The sequence below is a fragment of the Phaenicophaeus curvirostris genome, chromosome 4, assembly GCF_032191515.1.
Source record: "Phaenicophaeus curvirostris isolate KB17595 chromosome 4, BPBGC_Pcur_1.0, whole genome shotgun sequence".
NCBI lineage: Eukaryota > Metazoa > Chordata > Aves > Cuculiformes > Cuculidae > Phaenicophaeus > Phaenicophaeus curvirostris.
Genome location: NC_091395.1, coordinates 31,299,444 through 31,318,512, shown reverse-complemented (window position 1 = coordinate 31,318,512; position 19,069 = coordinate 31,299,444). Strand labels below are relative to the sequence as shown.

Genomic DNA, 19,069 nt, shown 5'->3' with positions numbered 1-19,069 from the left:
GGAGAGCTGTGACAAATTTTAAGAATTCCTTGTAGGAAGTTCAGCAGTATCTGTAAATACCTTTTTAAAAAAGCACCACATAGTACAGGTAGCTGATTTACTTAGGCATACAGTGGGACATTTCTGAACAGAGAGCCACAGACTTTCTGTTCATCAGTTATGCTTTTGCTAATCAAGATACTTGAGGATACTGTGTTTTAAAGTACCAACTCACTGTGCTTGAAGGTAAAATGGTATTACATGTGTCTAACCTAATAGTCCTGGTTAGGACTGCTAGATGCACTGCCAAATCAGAATGTGCAAGCAGATCTTTAATCTCCTTAGGTCCTTAAAGTGTTGATACAGTACAGACCAGTAATTCTTCTGCAGGAAATCCAACTGCTTGTTGCACAAGTAATGTGGTACTAATAAAGTGTCTTTTTTTCATCCTACTCACGTGGTCTGAAGAGCTTTTCACTCACCATTCATTTGAAACACTTGCAGCTGTGCCCAGTGTTTTATCTGCATGAAAATAAAAACAGAGGAACGTGTGCCATGACTTGAAAAGGCAATTACTTGTGGTGGACAGGAACCCCCCTCTGATGAAGTTGGAGAGTGATGGCAAGACAAAGGCAGCCCTGGTTTTGTGTCATTTTGCTTGTTTCGTGATCAAGTTTTCATTAAGGCAATTCTTCCAAAAGCCAAATTAACCTTCATAACTTGTATTTGAGATGCCAGTTTCAGTTCTCCACCATTGTGTTGAATTTACCTGCTCCATCGCTGGGGTTCTGCAACGCAGAAACCACTGAGTTAAGAGACCCATTGTGCGAGAGGCAATCCTGAAGAACTCCTTGCTGCAGGTTGTTGTGAATTCCCAAAGCAATTAAACAGGCTTGTGAAAAGAAAATTCACCAGTATGATGAGATGCAGACACTGCCTTTGTCTGGGAATTGCTCAGCTGCAGCTTGGGGCTGGGCTGGGAGGTGCTACCCCTGGGTGAAGGCAAGCTCCTGAACTGCATCGGGCTCCTGGAGGCCCTGGAGAGGGCTGCGTTTGTTGTGGTTCTTGTCCCCCTCTGCTGATAACTGGAGGAGCTACCATGGAGGGGGTTACCAAGCTGTTTCCGGTGGAAGAGGATGCTAACCCTCCTCCCAGAGCCTAGAGAACTTCTTTATTGAGGGATATTGTTTCAGGAGGAGCTCTCCAGTTTACCTGCAGTCCAGTTTAGCATTTCCCATGGCCCAATGGCTTTTCTCATCTGTTATAAGTTTCCCTGGAGGCTTATTACAAATGCATGTAGAAGGCTGCACAAAGTTTTTTTTCTTGCAAAACAGCTTCATCTTCCTGTTTTCCTGAAAGCATTGCAGGCAGAGCATTTAATTCTCTGGCAGGTGTTATACAGTGTGTTTTTCAAGCCTGACATCTTTTGGCTCTTAGGATACCCTCTGCTCTGTGACTTTATAAAGCTGCTAAAAAGTTGTTTGTCTAACTTCTGAATTGAAATTCTCTTCAATTTTTATTGCACAATGCCATCATTATTCAACTTTGTAGAATACTATTTTACTCCTGTATGCTACCTCATTCCACGCTCTTTTTGAGAAATTCATATGCAAGTTTAATGCTGTGGTGCAGCAGCCCTCCTGAGTTGTCTCTTATAACCCAGGATTTCAAATGTAAATGTTGTTTTAACATTACTTGTGGTTATCTGTAATCTCAGAGGCTTGTAACAAAATCACTCAGAGAGTTCATGCTCTTCTGTCTGTGCCTTTTATTTCAAATATGTATTTTCTTGGAAAGTGACTGATAGTGTAACGTTTGGAATTTTTTAAATAATCACTACTCTTCTGGAGAACATGAAGTCTAATGTTACCCTTAAAATAGGCAGGTGAGAGCTTTAGGGATCAGCAGTTTGTACCTTTTAAAAAGCTGCACTGCCTCGCTTTTGTCTCAGAATTTATTATGCTTCCCAAGTATAATGTGACATACAGAATAGGGCAGGGGGTGGGGACACTGTCTTCAGCTGACATGCTGTTATCAGCGGGACTGTGTTTCTGGACACAAGATTTTGCAGTCATTGGTCGTCTGAAGAAAGCCTTCCCATCTGAGGATTGGACAAGAAGATGCGTCAATTTGCTGCCCGTCTCCAAGGTACTGGTGATGCTGCCTCCACAAGCTGGCTAACGTCACAGCTCCATCACCCAGCGGGGTGTGGGCTTTTTTCTCCTCTTCTCCGTTTTAATTCTGTATTTGGTTCCTACTGCATTTCTTAGTCTGTCTTCTGCCAAATGCTAACAGCATGATATTTTGCAATCATTTAGGTGAATACAAGAAGGACGAACTCTTGGAAGCTGCTAGGTGAGTGCTGCTTAGAATATAAAACATTTTGGGGGTGGTAGTGGGAGAGGAAAAAGGATTTTTAAAACGGCAATGTTTTGTCGTTGCCTTTCCATGAAATGATGCAAACAAACCACTTCATTAGCATGAATGTCTTTGGACATTACAGTCTGGTACAAATGGAAAAGCCTGTTTATGTAATTGAAATCCCCCACTATGGTGGTTATAAGGTTAATATTGAGTTTTTGCTTTAAGCTGCTTAAATCCTCTTTATCGTTTTGTGACTGTTCTTTTTAGGGGCAAATTAAATATTTGAATTTTTATTTTCTTTTGATTTTTTTTTTTTACTGATACCTTAGAATGTATTTTTCAAATAAGCTTTGCCATAAAAGAGGATAAGAAAGCCTATACAAAAAATGTGAAGTTCAGTCATATGCTTTCATGCTTGCTTCTGGCAGCACAGGACCATTTTATGTAGACAGTTAACCCTTCTAAAAATTTTTAGATATTGGTATGTAGTTGTTTTAACTGTTATGGTCCGTATGCTATGAAAATGTATTAATTCAGGACATTTAATATAGCAAATAGCTTTCAGAAGAACCGTAAAATTAGATGAAGGAAATATAAGATGAGGTTAAGGACAGAAATTAAGCAGTGGTTTTGCATCATATTTTGTAATAGACTTAACTGCAAATTTAATGTTCTTTTCTGGTTTTACCCTTGGTTTTGCAATGTTCTGAAGATCCTTTTCCATCTGATATTTTCCCTGGCTGAGTACAAATTTAAATGTATTATACTTTGATATCCAGCTCCTTAGGAAACATTTTGCAAAGAACTCTTGTCTTTTTCCCCTCTTTCTGTAATCCTTTCCTCTCCATTTGCAGGAGTGGTAATGAAGAAAAACTGATGGCTTTATTGACTCCTTTAAATGTGAACTGCCATGCAAGTGATGGGCGTAAGGTAAGTTAATACCTGCTTTATATTCTGTTATTCAAGAAAGGCCAATTTAACCATACTGGGAGGCATAAATGTATAAACCAAGAGAGTGTGCAGGGGGAAAACCTGTGATGTCTTTTTACTGTAAAATCAAATGCTGTTGTACTTGACGCTGGCAGTTGTGACAGATCAACAGTGGGTGGACATGGATTTTGTGTGTGTCTTTTCTTTAAAATGTCAGACCCTGGTGTACATGTGAAGTGAAACCTTAAGACCTTTTATAAGATAAACAATGTACTGTGGCAGATGAATAAAATAACTAAGGGAGGAAAGGCATTTGTATTTGAACATAGTCTGGGTGAGGTGGTTGGTATTCGGCTTAGCTCCTAATGCTCTGCCACGTAGGCTGGCACTATACCGATATGCTTAATGCTTTCTGTGTGTTTTAAATTTGACATTCCTGCTTTGATTTTTTATGGCAGGGATGTTTGAATGAGTTAAATTAAGGATTAGGCTGAAACTGGAGGAGGGAAGAACATACGGAGTGAGAAGCTATGATTTTTGATGTTTTAGACATCAAGATGACTGTCTAGACTGCTTCTTTTACAAATGTTGGTTATTTTAATATTTTTTTTTACTGTGTACCAGAAAGTTTTTAATCTGCATCTCTTATAAACATCTCTCATGTGTAACAGTGCATCTCACTCTTGGAGAGAAAAGCATGTGAGTGTTTTCCTTCATAGTTTTCTTTACTTTTGGTGGAGTGTTTTGGGGCATAATGTAAACTTCTGCCCACCTGGAGCATCAGGTCTACTGAAGTCAATGAAGACAGACCAGTTTATGCTGCCTTTTCAATAAAAGACATGTTGTTGCTGCTTATAAAAAAAAAAAGAACCCAAAAAAAAGAGTAGCTCCATTGAGTAAACATCCCTATTTTTAAGACACATTTACAATGATTTCTCAGTTGAAATGCTTATGATACCTACTATGCAAAAGAAAACCCAGCCAGATTTTCGCTTGTTTGTTTATCACTGATTAAAAGTTTATGAAACTTTCAGGGTTTTAATATAATTAACTTTATGACCTGAGGACAGGCAAATGAACAAAGGCTTTATTTATTTCAGCTGTGTGGCAACAATAAGACAATGTTTTAAGATTACCTATATTCCCCATAGTTCTTCATTTCGGTTTTCTTTTTTTAAGGCTTTACCATTCAAAAGAGATGGTATTTAGGTATAAATAGTGCCCTGCGTCATTATAATTAAGCATGGTGGTAAAGCATGGTGGAATACAGCAGTGCATTACTGAGTAATTGAGTCCCCATCGGTATTGATTTAAGGCCAAAGGCGGAATTGTGCTTTCTGTCAATATAGAGATGAACAAGCCCTTGCAAGATATGTTATCTAGAATATCTGTCACTCTAAAATAAAAAGTTAAAAAGCTTTTAAAATTCATATTAAGCTAACAGAAAATATTTATGTACTATTGCAGCCTCCGAATTACCTTCAAAATATATGCCCAAAGCTCAGAAAGCATATTGCAGTTAAAGCTAATCAATGTGGACACTTTGATAATGTGTGTGGTTGTTGGTAAATGCACTACTTATTAAAACTCTTCTTAAGATGTCTTGCCATGGATGTTAATTGGCTTTTTCCATTAAGTCTAGTAGATAATTTTTTTCTTTCCACATGTGTACAGACTGTTTAAGGTGAAGTAATTCTTTGTAGCAAGTGTGCTATATAATTATTAAGTATTCCATTTGTAAGGTAAAGCTTTCAGGTCCTGTACTAGTGCAAGATCATTTGAGGTTTAATCATTCTGAGCTGTGCTGCAGATTAAGTGGACTTTTCAGCCTGGAGCATAACATTCTTGTAAATGAAAGTCTCTACTGCCTCCAACTGAGCTATACTGATTTACATCAGCTGAGAATTTGTTAGGTTTGGAATTTTTTTTTTTGCATTCCTTGATGCTTTTTATAGTTATTTTTTGCAGATCCCCTGAGTGTTTAAGCCTCAGACTTATCACAACCTATGCATAGACGCAACACAGCTGTCGAGGCCAGGGGGCACACACTCTATGGAGTGGCCCAGGATTCTCAGCATCACGCTTCCTCTGCAGTACAGACATATTCGCAGACTCTTTTGTACACATTTGTCCAGTTTGTGCATTCCTCTGCTTTGCACATTTCTGAGAGATCCAGTGCTACTCTGACAAGGGAAACATTTAGCTTGGTAGGTGGGGGAATCAAATTGAGTCCCAGTACTGAATGGGTAATTATTTTTTTTCAGTATAGCAGGTGATAGTAGTGGTTCTTTGATACTTTGAAGTGTGACGCATTCCAGAAGTCGTTATCTAACACCCATTGCTCTAGAACTGAATAGCAGGATAGTCAGGATATTGTTAATTACAATATTGTTTATTTCATTGCTGTATGCAGTTTATGCAGTTTACCTTTTTTTTTTCCCTCTGGGTATCTCTTCTGTGTCACATGCATACTAACATCTGGAGTTCCTGGATTTCCTAAACACCATATCTGCTGTGAGGTTGTGCTTCATAAAACTGATAAAAAGGATGGAAGACTCTGACAGTAGCTGGCTGGTTTGAAACCAACTCAGCTTGGAAATAACAAAGACTGAACTGCATTCTGTGTTCTGTTTGCAGCCTTTTTGGAAAGTATTGATAGCCAGAGTCTTGATTCCTACTGGACAGGAGTCCATCCTGCTAAACAGTTACAACTGGTGCTGGTAACTATTGGTCCATCTGTTTATTTAGCATAGAGGTCAAAGACTGAATAGGAGTGAAAGCTGAACTTGCTTCTTCCCCTCCAAGTCACAGTTTAGATAGGCTTTGAGTGTTGTAGTAATGTTCATATTGCTGTTCTTCAGTTGTTGCCTAAAGAGGGAATTAATTCTCTGTTGCTGCTTTTGCAGTTATTTTCTATAGTGAAAAATGAAGGAGCGTGCAAAAGAAAAAGCAATTTTAAATGTCAGGTAAATCATTCCTGCATAGCAAGGATCTAGGTGAGTTATGGAGTTCTGTTTTGAAGTCTGAGGAAAATCAGCAATAATATCTCAGAGAAACAACTATTTAATTGAGCTGGGTGATAGTTGATTTTTGAGTAAGCACTGGTTTATGCCCATTGAATATAATGGTGCACAATTACTGTCTTGGCTGTACAGTGCAGAGCTATATTGTACAGTGTTAGCAAATGAGTGTGTTTCATAAGAACTGGTTTGTTTTTTTTAAACTATCCCATTAGTTTATTGTTTAAAAAGCAGTGCCTATCTGAAATAGTATTTTTTCATGCCAATTAGTCCTGCTTTGATTCTTTTTTTTTTAAACAGGAGATTGAAAAAAATCACAGAATTCTTAGGATGCAGTCTTCTATGTAATATAAAATTTGAATGTTGCATCACTTCTGTTTAGATTGCTTCACGAGATATTTGCTCTGTCAAAACAGAACTTGGACAAAATACATGGCACCTGCATATTCCTGATAGGTCTGAAATGTCACTGTGTCCAGTGCTCTGACAAACTGTTTGATCTTTATATACCCTATAGAAGTAACGACTTCTAGAAGACATGCCATGGTATTGAAGTTAACATGTGGTACTGAGTTTTCATACTGTTAAAAAGTCAAGCCACCTATTTATGTTGCCCTCTCCATAATGGTATGTAGGCTTCAAGGACTTGCTTTATAGGACCCATTATTTTCCCTCAAATGGTTGTTTAGCTCTGGAGGTGTTTTTCAGGACTCAGTGATGGGTGAACTTTTGAAAAATGTTTTTGACTACTTTAAAACAACAAATTCCTATCTGCTGCTGGAAGCTAGAGCTGTATTATTTTGTCATGGGAGCTGAATTTCTGATTTTACAGCAGTCACAGATTACCTAATCCGGTTGTTAGTGGCAAGGGAGGCTTAAAATAGAATGTGTCATGGTTGCAGGTTGAGTTGAAGCCATCTCTTAGCCCTCTTATTTCCTTTGAAAAGCTGTTGTGGACACTTGAAAGGTATTTTGGGAAGAAATTGGTGTTGTCTCCATTTTTAAAATACAGAAGTATCTGGGCTAATAAGGAAGCACTGTTTTTAGCAATTCAGATGAGAACACTTCTCTACAAGGCACAGACTTAGCACAATCACTTCTTGACAGCTTTCCAAAGTAAACTACATCCAGCTGACATGGTAGCTATTAGCAAAGGGAGGTTGGATTTTTGTTTTGAAGTTGGTACGTGCTATCCTTCTCCTGTACTACTTTATGCAGGCTCAGATCATGCTGGCACGGAAGTACTCTGGTGTCAGTTGAATAAACCTTATCTTTGTGCAAGGGAACCCAACTCCTGGCCAGGAGTTACTCAAAATTTCATTTGCTCCTTTTCTCAAGGTTACTCTCTTCTGAAGCAGGGCAAATATCTGAGTTCTTAGTGCTCTTGGGAGCACATAACAATTACTTTTCTGTAAAATAAAATGCTTTGTTCATATTTTGAAAGTATAGTTTTCATTAAACTGCTGCAGCTATGTTTTATTTTTACATTTTCTGTGAACCATGTGAAAAACAGAATACCATGGCATTAACTGTGAACAGCTTGGTCTCAGGTATTTGTTAAGCGTGAGGCAGGAATTACTACCAGAAGACAGCACAGGATGCAGTTCTTCCACAGCTACATTGTTTTCCTTCCTGCACCTTCCTTCTCTGCCTCACTCCTTAGAAGCAAGAAACATAGACATTTATCCAACAAGTGAACCAGGGAGCCTGCAAACAATGCAGCTCTGTTCTTTCTCAGCCTAGAACCATCCAGCACTGTGGATGAGGCAGCAATCCCATGGAAAGTAATAATAGGCAATTAGTTATTAAAGGGCTGTTTCTGACATGCACACGGTCCTACTTCATTTTATTTCACTGAAGTCTTCTGGCTCCTCCCACCCCTTTCTTTATTAACAATTTTCAGTCCTTAGCAGCTCCCAGTACCAGTCGTTAATACCTGATATTATATTTCTCCAAGACCTTTGTTGTTATACCTTTCCAACCCAGATGTAGACAGCCCTGGATCCAGAACACTGGTAGCAGGCCTTTGCATTAAACTTTTGTGAGTCATAAGGACATGTACTCGCCTGTTGTGTTTGAAACCATCTTCAGCCCATTCCTTCCTGCTGTACAGACATCAATTTTTCTTGGGCACAGCATCATCCAGGTTCATAGATTCAGGACGCAGATGTAAGAAATCCAACTCTGAGAAGATCTGTAACGTGGTGCTGAGTACCAGCATCCTTGGCCTGGAGCAACCACTGCACAAGATCTTGCACGTGTGAATTGAGCAGAGGACCAAGTGCCCCTCAGATCCTGCTAGGGGGCATCTCTGATACCAAGTAACGTTCTGTTGGATGAGGTTGCTGATTCCTTCTCTTGCCTCCTCAGTTTCTGTCTGCAGCAAGGGTGATCAGCCTGTACACAAAGGGCTGATAAATAGAATTCTAACAGCATCAGGTGAGTTATGTGTTCTCTTACCAGGGGGTCTCCTATTTGCTGCTGGTAAGTGGATTTGCCAGCTCCTGTTCTAGAATTCTGGTTGTTCTCAACTGTTTTAATGAAAAATCCTGTAGTTCAAAAGAAAATTGCTATGCCTTCCAATTTCTGAGTCTGTATGGAATGATCGATTCACATTTTCTCAAGCTTTTTCTTTACAGTTATTAAACCTACAGACTTGAGCAGAAATTGAGATTCTCTTGTAATCATCTTGGCTCTGGGAGCTGGGGTTTGAAGAAAAATGCCATGCATTCCAATAATTGTGAACAAATTGCATGCTAGTGACATTATAAACCTTTAATTGTGTGCATTTTTCTTGTACAATGGTAATAAAAATGAAAGCTAATATCATATAATCTTATAGGTCTGTTCGATAAACTTACTGATTGTTTGCATGAGTATGGAACAACTTTTGGAAGACATTTCACATATGATGAAGTGTTTAAATGTTGTGAAAATACACTCTTTTCGACTAACAAAAGCTGCATGTTTGAGCAAAAGTCTTGTGAGCAGATACTCAGATACTTGATGCACAGCATTTTTGTCATACTGAAGGGTATGTCTGAAACTGTGTGTACTCTACACATTGGGTTTTTTTGTCACATGTAATATATTCTTTAGTGTCACAATGTACATCTTGTCCTGCACAAGATTTCGAGCTTTTTCTGCTGTTATATCTAATGTTGTGTGTAGATCTATAAAAAATCTGTTGTCTCAAGGGTTATCTGCAATAAAAAAACAACTTGGAGGAGAGGAGCAAAAGGATCATACATTGAAATCAGGGGACAGGACAAGAGGGAATGGCCTCAAGCTCCGCCAGGGGAGGTTTAGGCTAGACGTTAGGAAAAAATTCTTTACAGAAAGGGTCATTGGGCACTGGAACAGGCTGCCCAAGGAGGTGGTTGAGTCACCTTCCCTGGAGGTGTTTAAGGCACGGGTGGACGAGGTGCTGAGGGATATGGTTTAGTGTTTGGTAGGAACGGTTGGACTCGGTGATCCGGTGGGTCTCTTCCAACCTGGTTATTCTGTGATTCTGTGAAATCAGATTAAAAATCGACTGTATATATTCATGTTCAGAACAAGTGCCTTCTCCTTGACTAGTCTAATAAAATATTTTATTTAAAAAAACATTAAATAGTTTAGCTAGAAAATGTCACTTTATTTCAGAAAAACACAGCTCCACATGGAGTTGATCCAAAACAGTTATTCAAGAATAACTGGGCAGACAAACTCTTGCTGAATCTGCTCACTTTCTGCTTACTAGCATAAAACATCAATCTGGTTTTGATCAAGTACTACAAAACTGCTTTTGTGAGTGGGAGTTGTGCAGATTTGGAGCTCTTTATTCGTAGTCCTGCAAAGGTTAACCAGAACTTCCTTGATGCATGATTACAGCTTCTTGGAACTGCAGTTACCAGAATCAGTGATGACAATGTCGTCCATTAGCTGATGTTTGCTAGTATAATGTTAGCTCTGAGTGATGGCTTCACACACTGGAGTCTTTGCAAATATGTTTCTTGGAATGCGTTTGTATCAAAAGTCTGTTTAGGGGTGTGAATATTCCTCTATATGAAATAAATTCCAGGTATAGAGATGTGTATATATATGCCTGTATATAAGGCATATATCTATTCATATATGCTGTTGTATATACCTAGCTCTGTGTACTTACACGTGTGTGTATGTGCATATATCACGGATGTAGCTAGGGAGCGTGCTTGCCTAGGGTAGATATGAGCCAGCATGCCCCTATTTTGTCAAGGTAATTTTCTGGGGCTTGAGGGATGATGGAAATAACTTTCTAAATATTTTTCTGAAAGTTTATTGTTTTAAAAATTATAATTTCAAATCCTTCTCTACTCTGGTCAATGACTGCTGTGTTCTGCAAGTGCAACAACTGTTTCTGCTTTTTCTGCAGCCACACCAGTGACCCATAGCGGGTATGGGCATGTACACAGTCAAGGGGCAAACTTGTCATCAGATACCATCTGCTCCATGGCAAATGGCCTGTATATGCTTTTATCCCATCTCAGATGTAATGTTGTTTGCAGGCAACTGACCTGTATATGCTCTTATCCCACCTCAGGTATGAAGTCATTCACAGTACCCGAGTAAACCAAATGGGAAAAGGGCAGCTGGGGTTTAGACTATGAGTTGATTTCCAGGGCTCAATTCCAACCATAATCCCAACTTTGATTTGGATAAGGGCTTGACAATCTTAGAGCCTCTCCCAGTGTACTCTGTAATTAGGAGGAGTGGTGTATAGAAGAAGATGGACTGAAGTCCTTCTAAGCAGCTCTTCCCTTAGTGAATATGTGCTGTCTCAATTGTGAAAATAAGTACTAAGATCAGGTGCAGACATTTTGGTACTTTTTTCAGTTATAACTATACCTCGTAATTGAGTTAGTAAATCAAAGTCTGCACTCACAATTAATCCTTTCTGGATTTAGGTAATCAAGCACTGTGAAAAAGGTAACATTTTCAACATTACAAAAAGGTTACAAAGCAAATGCCTTAGTGTTTGTGATGTGCCTGGGGCATAAGAGCCTAATGTAGTACACATATAAAAAGAACAATTTAAAAATGGCCACAACTGTATTTTGCCTTTAGAACACTATTTTGTTTGTCTAAAAGATAGTTCCCAGGGTTTATGTCAGAAATAGTGACAGAAAATGCTCTTTCTTATGGTATCATCTCATCTTACTTCATCAGCCTAGCTTGGCCAAAGCAGATAACAAGAATCCCTCCTCTGGCTTTGCACAGTATAGATGACTGGGCTTAATTTCTATCCCTGATGTCACTTAAGACCCTCTGTAGTTAAAGGTGATACCTTTTGAATAAAATGTAATCTGCCTGTTTCTGTTATGAGATCTTAAATATTTTCCTCAAAGTTTCAGTGAATATCCCTTTACCTGTCTTCATTTTCTTCAGAATTATTTGAAGTGCAGTCTGTCACGTCCACGAATAGGAATTGTTCATTTGAAGGACTGGAAAGAGATTGTTTACTCTGTAGTCATTCTCTTTATTGTTCTCTAAAAAAAAAAATCTCATTTATTAGATCTTAATAAATATGCTCTTCAGGAAACCTTCAAATGTATTAAAAGTATGTGGGGTTTGGTTTTCATACCTGAACTGTTTCTCCTTGATTATTAGCTTCACACAGTGGATGGTTTCTTGCATTGCACTTCTACCCATCTCCAATCAAGAGAAAGCCAAACTGGCAGATTTGGACAGAGCTGCCATTTCATATTTTATGCCCATTAACTATATGCTGTGGTTTCAATTTGGCTCTGTCGTCTCACAGAGCATCCTGAAGTCTGCTACTGATGATGTTTCTTCTACTGTGATATCAAGAGTGGAGTCCTTCCCTTCACAAAGCTTGCTGAGGTTATGCTCGAGTTGAAATGTGACAGCTCAGCCCATGGACAATATGCATTTGATGTGTGTGGTTGAATATAGTGAATATACTGTAGGTGCTATTTCTGTCCTTGTGTTGTTTCCCTCTCCAAATCCCTGCATGGGAGGTACTGAGAAGTAAACAGTTCTGCTTTCTTGTTGCTTTTCAATTTTGGATGCGGTATTACAGTACTTTGTGGCCTCTCTCCATTGTTAGACCTATCTTTTAAGTGTCCACTCTTCCAAGGCTCTGCATGCTGCCATGCCACTATCTTGGGATCTAACATCATCTTCCTTAAAAGCCCTGGTGAAGATTCAGTTAAAAACCTGTTGACTACCCATATAGGCTATATCAGCACATGCTTGACTGCTTCAGAGTACTCCAAGAGTTGTAAAGGTGGAACTTCCCTTAACACTATATCACTCTTCCCAAGTAGATTGTATTTATCCAAGTGTCCACTGATTCTACCTATTATTATATTTTCCCAGTGCAACCATGAAGATTTTAGGCGTTTAGTCTACCAAACAGGTTGTAATGATTGTATTGCAGCTTTCGTGTCTTCATGTACCAAGAAAACCTTAAGTGAAGGTCACATACCACAAGTAATTCATCTGTTTCATTCTCCAGTGCTCCCTTGGGTGAATGCAGTCCCATCATAGCAATTTGTTGATGTTCATTTTGATTGTAGGTATCATTATCTCTTTTATGCATAATTTAGTTTCACATGGATGCTTTGCCAAGCTTCACCACACTCCCAAATACGCTGATGCTGGGTACGCACATGCCAGGGTACGGATATGAGAATTACTTGTTTCTTCTAAGAGGTATACAATGCAAAGGGTTTTTTGACAATGACTTCTTGCCTGCAAGAGCTCTATTCCTTGCCCTAGCATCACATTGTCCCACTGGACTGTCTAGGGGATTTTTCTTCTCCTGGTGCGTCAAAAGAAGAATTTAAGGCTGGTTTCAGTTCTTTTGGTCACTGTTTAAACTGACTTTGCCTGTTTAATTGTATTTTTACCTTTAATCTGCTGGTCCTTGTGATTTTCTTAAGCTTGTAAATTTGGCTTCTTAATTCCAGTAATCTGTTTTATTTTGCTGTTAGTCACACTGATTTCTTTCACTTTATCAAGCCCTTCCTAACAGAAGGTATATATTAGCACAGCAGTTCCAGTATTGCTTCCCTTAGCAATCTTTATGCTCTCTGTGAGGATTTAATTCTTTTGGCTACCATTTTTAGCTGGTTGTTAAAAAAACTTATGCATTTTTTCATAACTCTACTTTGTGAAGGTTAGAGTCATGCTGGATTATTTTAGCAAACATATCTCATGTAGATAAGTTGAATTTAAGTATGTGATAGTCACTGTTAAAGACCAGTTTGTACTTCAAGGCATTGCTCGGTAGTTGGTTACCAGCTTAGTATTTGCATTTACTCCTACAACCACCCTGGCCAACTCCTCTGTAAAACAATCACTGATAGCATCCCAGCATTCCACCTCTTAAGTCACCCAAAGCCCTTCTGTTTCCTATCTTGACTGCCTCTCTGGTGTCGCTCAGCACATCACTAATCACTTGCTAACACAACCCCATTATTGACTTCATACATTGTATGGATAATTTGGAGTTGTCAGTTTAGTTTTAAACAGAAATACAAATACCTGTGTGCAAGGGAAGGTATATTTACATAACCATTTCTAAAACTGTTGCAAAAGTTGACTAAGCAAGCAGTAGCTGAACGTCAGAGTGGAGGAACAGGCCAGAGTAGGGCATTGTAGTTGATGATGGATGTCATTGATAAACAAGAAAATTTGAATTATCTGATTAGCCTGTTCTAAATAATCATAAAATAGTTTGGGATGGAAAGGACCTTAAAGATCATCTAGTTCCAACCCCCCTGCCATGGGGAGGTGTTGAGAAATGGTCCCTCCCGCCACTGCAGGCAGAGACATCCCACTAGATCAGGCTGCCCAAGGCCCCATCCAACCTGGCCTTGAACACCTCCAAGGATGGGGCATCTACAACTTCCCTGAGAAACCTGTGCCAGTGCCTCACCACTCTCATAGTGACAAAATTCTTCTTTATGTCTAGTCTAAATCTGCCCCTCTTCAGTTTATACCCATTGCCCCTCATCCTACCACTATATGCCTTTATAAACAATCCCTCCCCAGCATTTATGTAGCCCCTTCAGGTACCAGAAGGTTGCTGTAAGGTCTCCTTGGAGCCTTCTCTTGTCCAGGCTGAACAAGTCCAACTCTCTCAGCCTGTCCTCATATGGGAGGTGCTCCAGCCCTCTGATCATCCTTGTAGCCTTCTCTGGACCCGTTCCAACAGCTTCATATCCTTCTCATGTTGAGGATTCCAGACCTGGACACAGTACTCCAGTTGAGTTTTCACAAGAGAGGAACAGAGGGGCAGAATCCCCTCCCTCGCCCTGCTGGCCACGCTTCTTCTGATGCAGCCCAGGACACGGTTGGCCTTTGGGCTGTGAGCACACATTGCTGGCTCATGTTGAGCTTCGTATCAACCAGCACCCTCAAGTCCTCCTCTGCAGGGCTTCTATAGTGCACTTATAAAAGAGAGTTATTTCTTACAGATGAAATTCTGTAGAAAACTCGTATTCTTCATAATAACCGTAACTTTTCAATTTTGAAACATACTAAAAGGAAGTACAATATGAATTCTCTGCTTTTTTTCCCCCCTGTATTTTGCAAGGCTCTTCTTCAAAGGAACAGTGAAGTCTACTTGACTGGATTATAACAGCATTAAACTCTTAAAATTGGCAAATGGAATTATAATGGAAAAAGAATATTTTGTGTATTTAACTTTGTGAGTTATTTTATTTTATATTTCATTCTAAAATTTAAAGCATGGATATTTACTTTACACTGAGCACTGGAGCTGAAATGCAATCAATTTACAAGTTCATTCTGACCCCATCTTCAATAAAATGAGTGAAGTGCTGACTGAATGTCAGGTTAACAGAGGGAACAGTCAAATTAACATGTTCTGAGAAGTTTTTTTCATTCTTAATAATGTACAAATCTTACAAGCTGAAGCCATGAAAGTTTCTAGTAAGAAGGAAAAGGAGAAGAAGCAAATGAAATATATAAAAATGGAATTGTAGAAGTGGTAAAAATAATAAGAGATAGAAAAGGGAGTAAATGATTCTTATTTGACTGTAGTCAGAAAAAAGATTTTGATACGAAGTGGAAATAGAAGAGACTGAAACAGCAAAAATGGGCTGAATTCTGGTTCTCTGATATGCCCTCTTCAGATTGTTTTAATATTGTAGGCTGGCCTTCCCCAGTCATCTGGCTTGGCTGTTTGGAGAGGAACCTCTTGTTAACACTTGTTTTTGCTGCCAGAGCAACGCCAAAATATTTCATTAAAAAGAGGGAACAGCAGCCTGAGAAAATAATTAAAGAACAGGATTCTGTAGCTTCTGACGTGGGCTCACAGGACAGATAAAAATATGTGGGTTTTTTTTTCTGGGAGAGAGAAGAAAATTGTCTCATCCTGCTCTCCTGGGGTGATAAGCATTTGCAGTTTGCAATTTGACAAAACTGATGGGTTGAGATGTGGGCTGTTGTGGACTGTGCTGGCTGGCACTAAGGTGCTTTCAAAAACTCTGCAGAAACTTGGCTGTTTGTGCCCCTTTGCTCAGACCAGCAGCAGGAGCATCTGTTCTTCCCCCTGTACTCAACGTGAATCACAGCTTCCAGCATGTGATTTAACAAATAAAAGGTCTGGCTGCTAACATTAAACAATCCTACATCCTGCGTGCACAGTCCACCAGGTCCTAATGAGTTTGTTTTTTAGCTGGCAAGTGTTGCCAAACGCTCATTGGAGTGCTAGTGGTTTGCATGCCCTCTCATGACTTTATTTATTACCATTGCAAGGGAAGTTTCTTTTTCTTCTTCTTTTTCTTCTTCTTTTTCTTCTTCTTTTTCTTCTTCTTTTTCTTCTTCTTTTTCTTCTTCTTTTTCTTCTTCTTTTTCTTCTTCTTTTTCTTCTTCTTTTTCTTCTTCTTTTTCTTCTTTTTCTTCTTTTTCTTCTTGTTGTTGTTCTTATTGTTGTTCTTCTTGTTCTTCTTCTTCGTCCATTTTTGACTCGCATTTCTGACAGATGAAAAGGTGATGAAAAGAAGCAACAAAAATGGCCATTGTGGGCATAGTGGTACTGTAAGTAATTCTTAGTTAGTGTTCTGTCCTATCTTCTAAGGCAATATACATCTCCTTTCAGCATTAAACAACATTAACAGCATTCCCTTAGGAGAAGAGAGTGGGTCTTTATTGTCATTTCATATTGACGTAGCTCAGCAAGCCACTACTCACTCAGCTGCCAGCATCTATCACCAGTGAAACAGTGTATACTCTTCTCTTCTGTGATGATTCATCTCAAACTCCATCTCCCCATGTCATTGAGTGCTGCCAGTGATGTGTTCTGTGCTTCTCAGTCTGGGAGAACTGCAAATGCTGCTTCATGGTAGAAGCTCCAGAATTTCTTATCGCTGTTCTATCTCCAGCCAAACCTTCATTTGTATGTAGAAATGGAAGAACCTCTTGTAGGGAACAGTGTTTTGCAAATACTACGTATTTGTGAGAGACGTTCCATTTTTCTGTTCCATTTCCTCTGTGGCACTGTTTTACCAAATGTGTGGTAGTTTAAGATGCATGCAACTTCAGAGGAGTTTCAGGAGGGCAGGGGGAAGAGGTGTTGCATTGTAATTCTCGTTTAGGAAGAGATCAAGGGTCACTTCTGCCCCATTTATGACACCCCTGCCGTTTGTGAAATCCTGAGATTAGAGGTCAAGGTGTTGTTCCCATCCAAAGATGGAGGTGTGTCTCCCATTTTTACCATGTTCCTCAGTCTCTGCATCTAGGTCAGCTTCTGAAAGTAATGGCAGCAACTTAATACAGAGGTGTTAGGGAACTGAGCTTCCTAGTTCATATTTGGGGAGCTGAGATCCTATTTACTGCTTCGCTATATCTGCTTTTCGTTGTGGATCAGATTGATCGTTGCTTTTAAAGCTCATTCTAAACATGGTTCCTGCCTCCTGTCTCATAATTATCTCTCTTCTGACCTTTCTTTTAGCCCTATTTCTGCCAGGTAACGGTGCTCTTTCAGTTTTCATTTCGTTTCCTTTTCTCAGAAGTAATTAGAGTTATTTTCTTTTTTATATAGCTACTGGTAAGAGAATAGCTTTCACAGCTATCTACATGAATTAAGGATTTGCTGTCTTGGTGTCAAAGACAATCTCCATAATTCTGAAAGTCAAATGTAGTTGTCTGGAGAAACCTGCTGGGCAAGGAGCCTGGGTTTTTCTTCTGGGATTTGATAAGGCTTTTACATGGCCATCTTCAAACATACATCTTAGCCTCCTTCTGCAGATGAAACTTTCTTTTGTTGTGTGGTCCTACAGTGTATTCACGCTTGTCAGGAAAGATATCTTTGCCCTTTAACCTCTTCTGCTTTCAGGCGTATCTTATTTGCCTCCACATACCTACCTTCTATGTGGTGGCACTGTTTCTATGCTAGCAGGAGGAGTTTCTGAGCAGAAAAGTGGAAGCACTCATTTTGTGTTCTTCCTTCTTTTAACATTTAAGAGACAGAGATGCTCTGAGTATTTCTTTGTCTGCCCCTATACAAGATTATGCTTGTCATCTTTTCTGTGCTTCTCTACCCCAGGCATCTGTGGGATGGAAAAAGCTCTTCTCATATAAATCTCTTACCCCTTATTTGTCAGCACTTCACCCAGCCTGCAATACAACAGGCTCACCGTGTTAATGTGTAGAACCAATGTCAAGCCTTGTCGCATAGTCTTGAGGTTCAGAGGTACAGTCAGAAGCTTCTATTGTTTCTCAAAGTTTAGATCTACTAGACGAATATTTAGTAGTCAGTAGTTTGGACATTACGGCCCTCTGAGAAGGAACAGATTTAAATACTCACTGGAGATTAGGAGTAGAAAAATCCTGGTCTGTCACCTAGGTAAACCTTTTCCAAATAAGGATTTATTGTGTCAGTGTATTTGCAGTACTTTTCTTCTGCTTTTTCTGTGCTTTTTAACTCTTAAGCTATTTTATGGTTTGTTTTTTTTCTATTTCACCTTTATTATACATTCTTGTATTTGCCTCCAGTTTATCAGCATCTGCCTGGTCTGGAGTTGTCCAACACTTAATTAAAAAAATAACATTTCAGCTGCAGTTTCTGCACAGTTGAATACAGAGAGGAATGTTCCTTCAGTCTCTGATCCACAAAGCAATGCTTTGTAGCTGGTACCCGTTTCTAAATGCTTGTAGGAGCTGTGCCATTCCTAATATCTGATCTGCTCTGGCCTTGCTACCGTAGCCCAAGTGGTAGGTGCCTGAATAAACTTCTGAAAGATACTTGGTTGCAGGGAAGAAATTCATTTTAATTCAGAGTTCTTTGTTCTCCTTCTGCCAAGTGACAGAATGAAAAGGAATATAAACATTTCTCTCTTAGTCTTTATGTAATCCTCATTCTCGCCTGCTCTAGCAATACTGTATATGTGAAATCAAGCTGATTTTGTTTTCAATGGTATGTAGTGCAAAACAGTGGATCTCTTTTTTTCTCAGAGATCCATCTGATATATACCAGCTCTAAATTCAGGTACGGTGTGACTTGCACAATCTGAATTGGTGAGCTGTTCAGTTCTTTTCCTCTGTTGTTAGCTGTTGCAAAGCACTATGTGAAATTTGTGATGTGATTTTTTCTGAATTTTACTATGCTAAGTCTGCCCTGTTTAACAACCCAATTAAGTACAAGTGGCTGTGTTCTGAAGATGAAGTAGTTAAACTACCACTGGAAATTCAGTGGAGTGAGAAATGCCTTCCTCGTGCATTTTGTAATCCTTGTTCTTAGGATTTTTTTTTTGTGGTTT

General features: G+C 39.2%; 1 protein-coding gene across 1 annotated transcript in view; it reads left to right on the top strand.

Moving 5' to 3' along the window:
- TNKS (tankyrase) overlaps window positions 1-19,069 on the top strand; it is a 142,547-nt gene that overhangs the window by 73,075 nt on the left and 50,403 nt on the right. Inside the window, exons 4-5 of the mRNA XM_069855690.1 lie at window positions 2,298-2,334; window positions 3,198-3,273. Of these exons, the coding sequence (XP_069711791.1) occupies window positions 2,298-2,334; window positions 3,198-3,273 (113 nt within the window). The remainder of the gene's footprint in view (window positions 1-2,297; window positions 2,335-3,197; window positions 3,274-19,069) is intronic.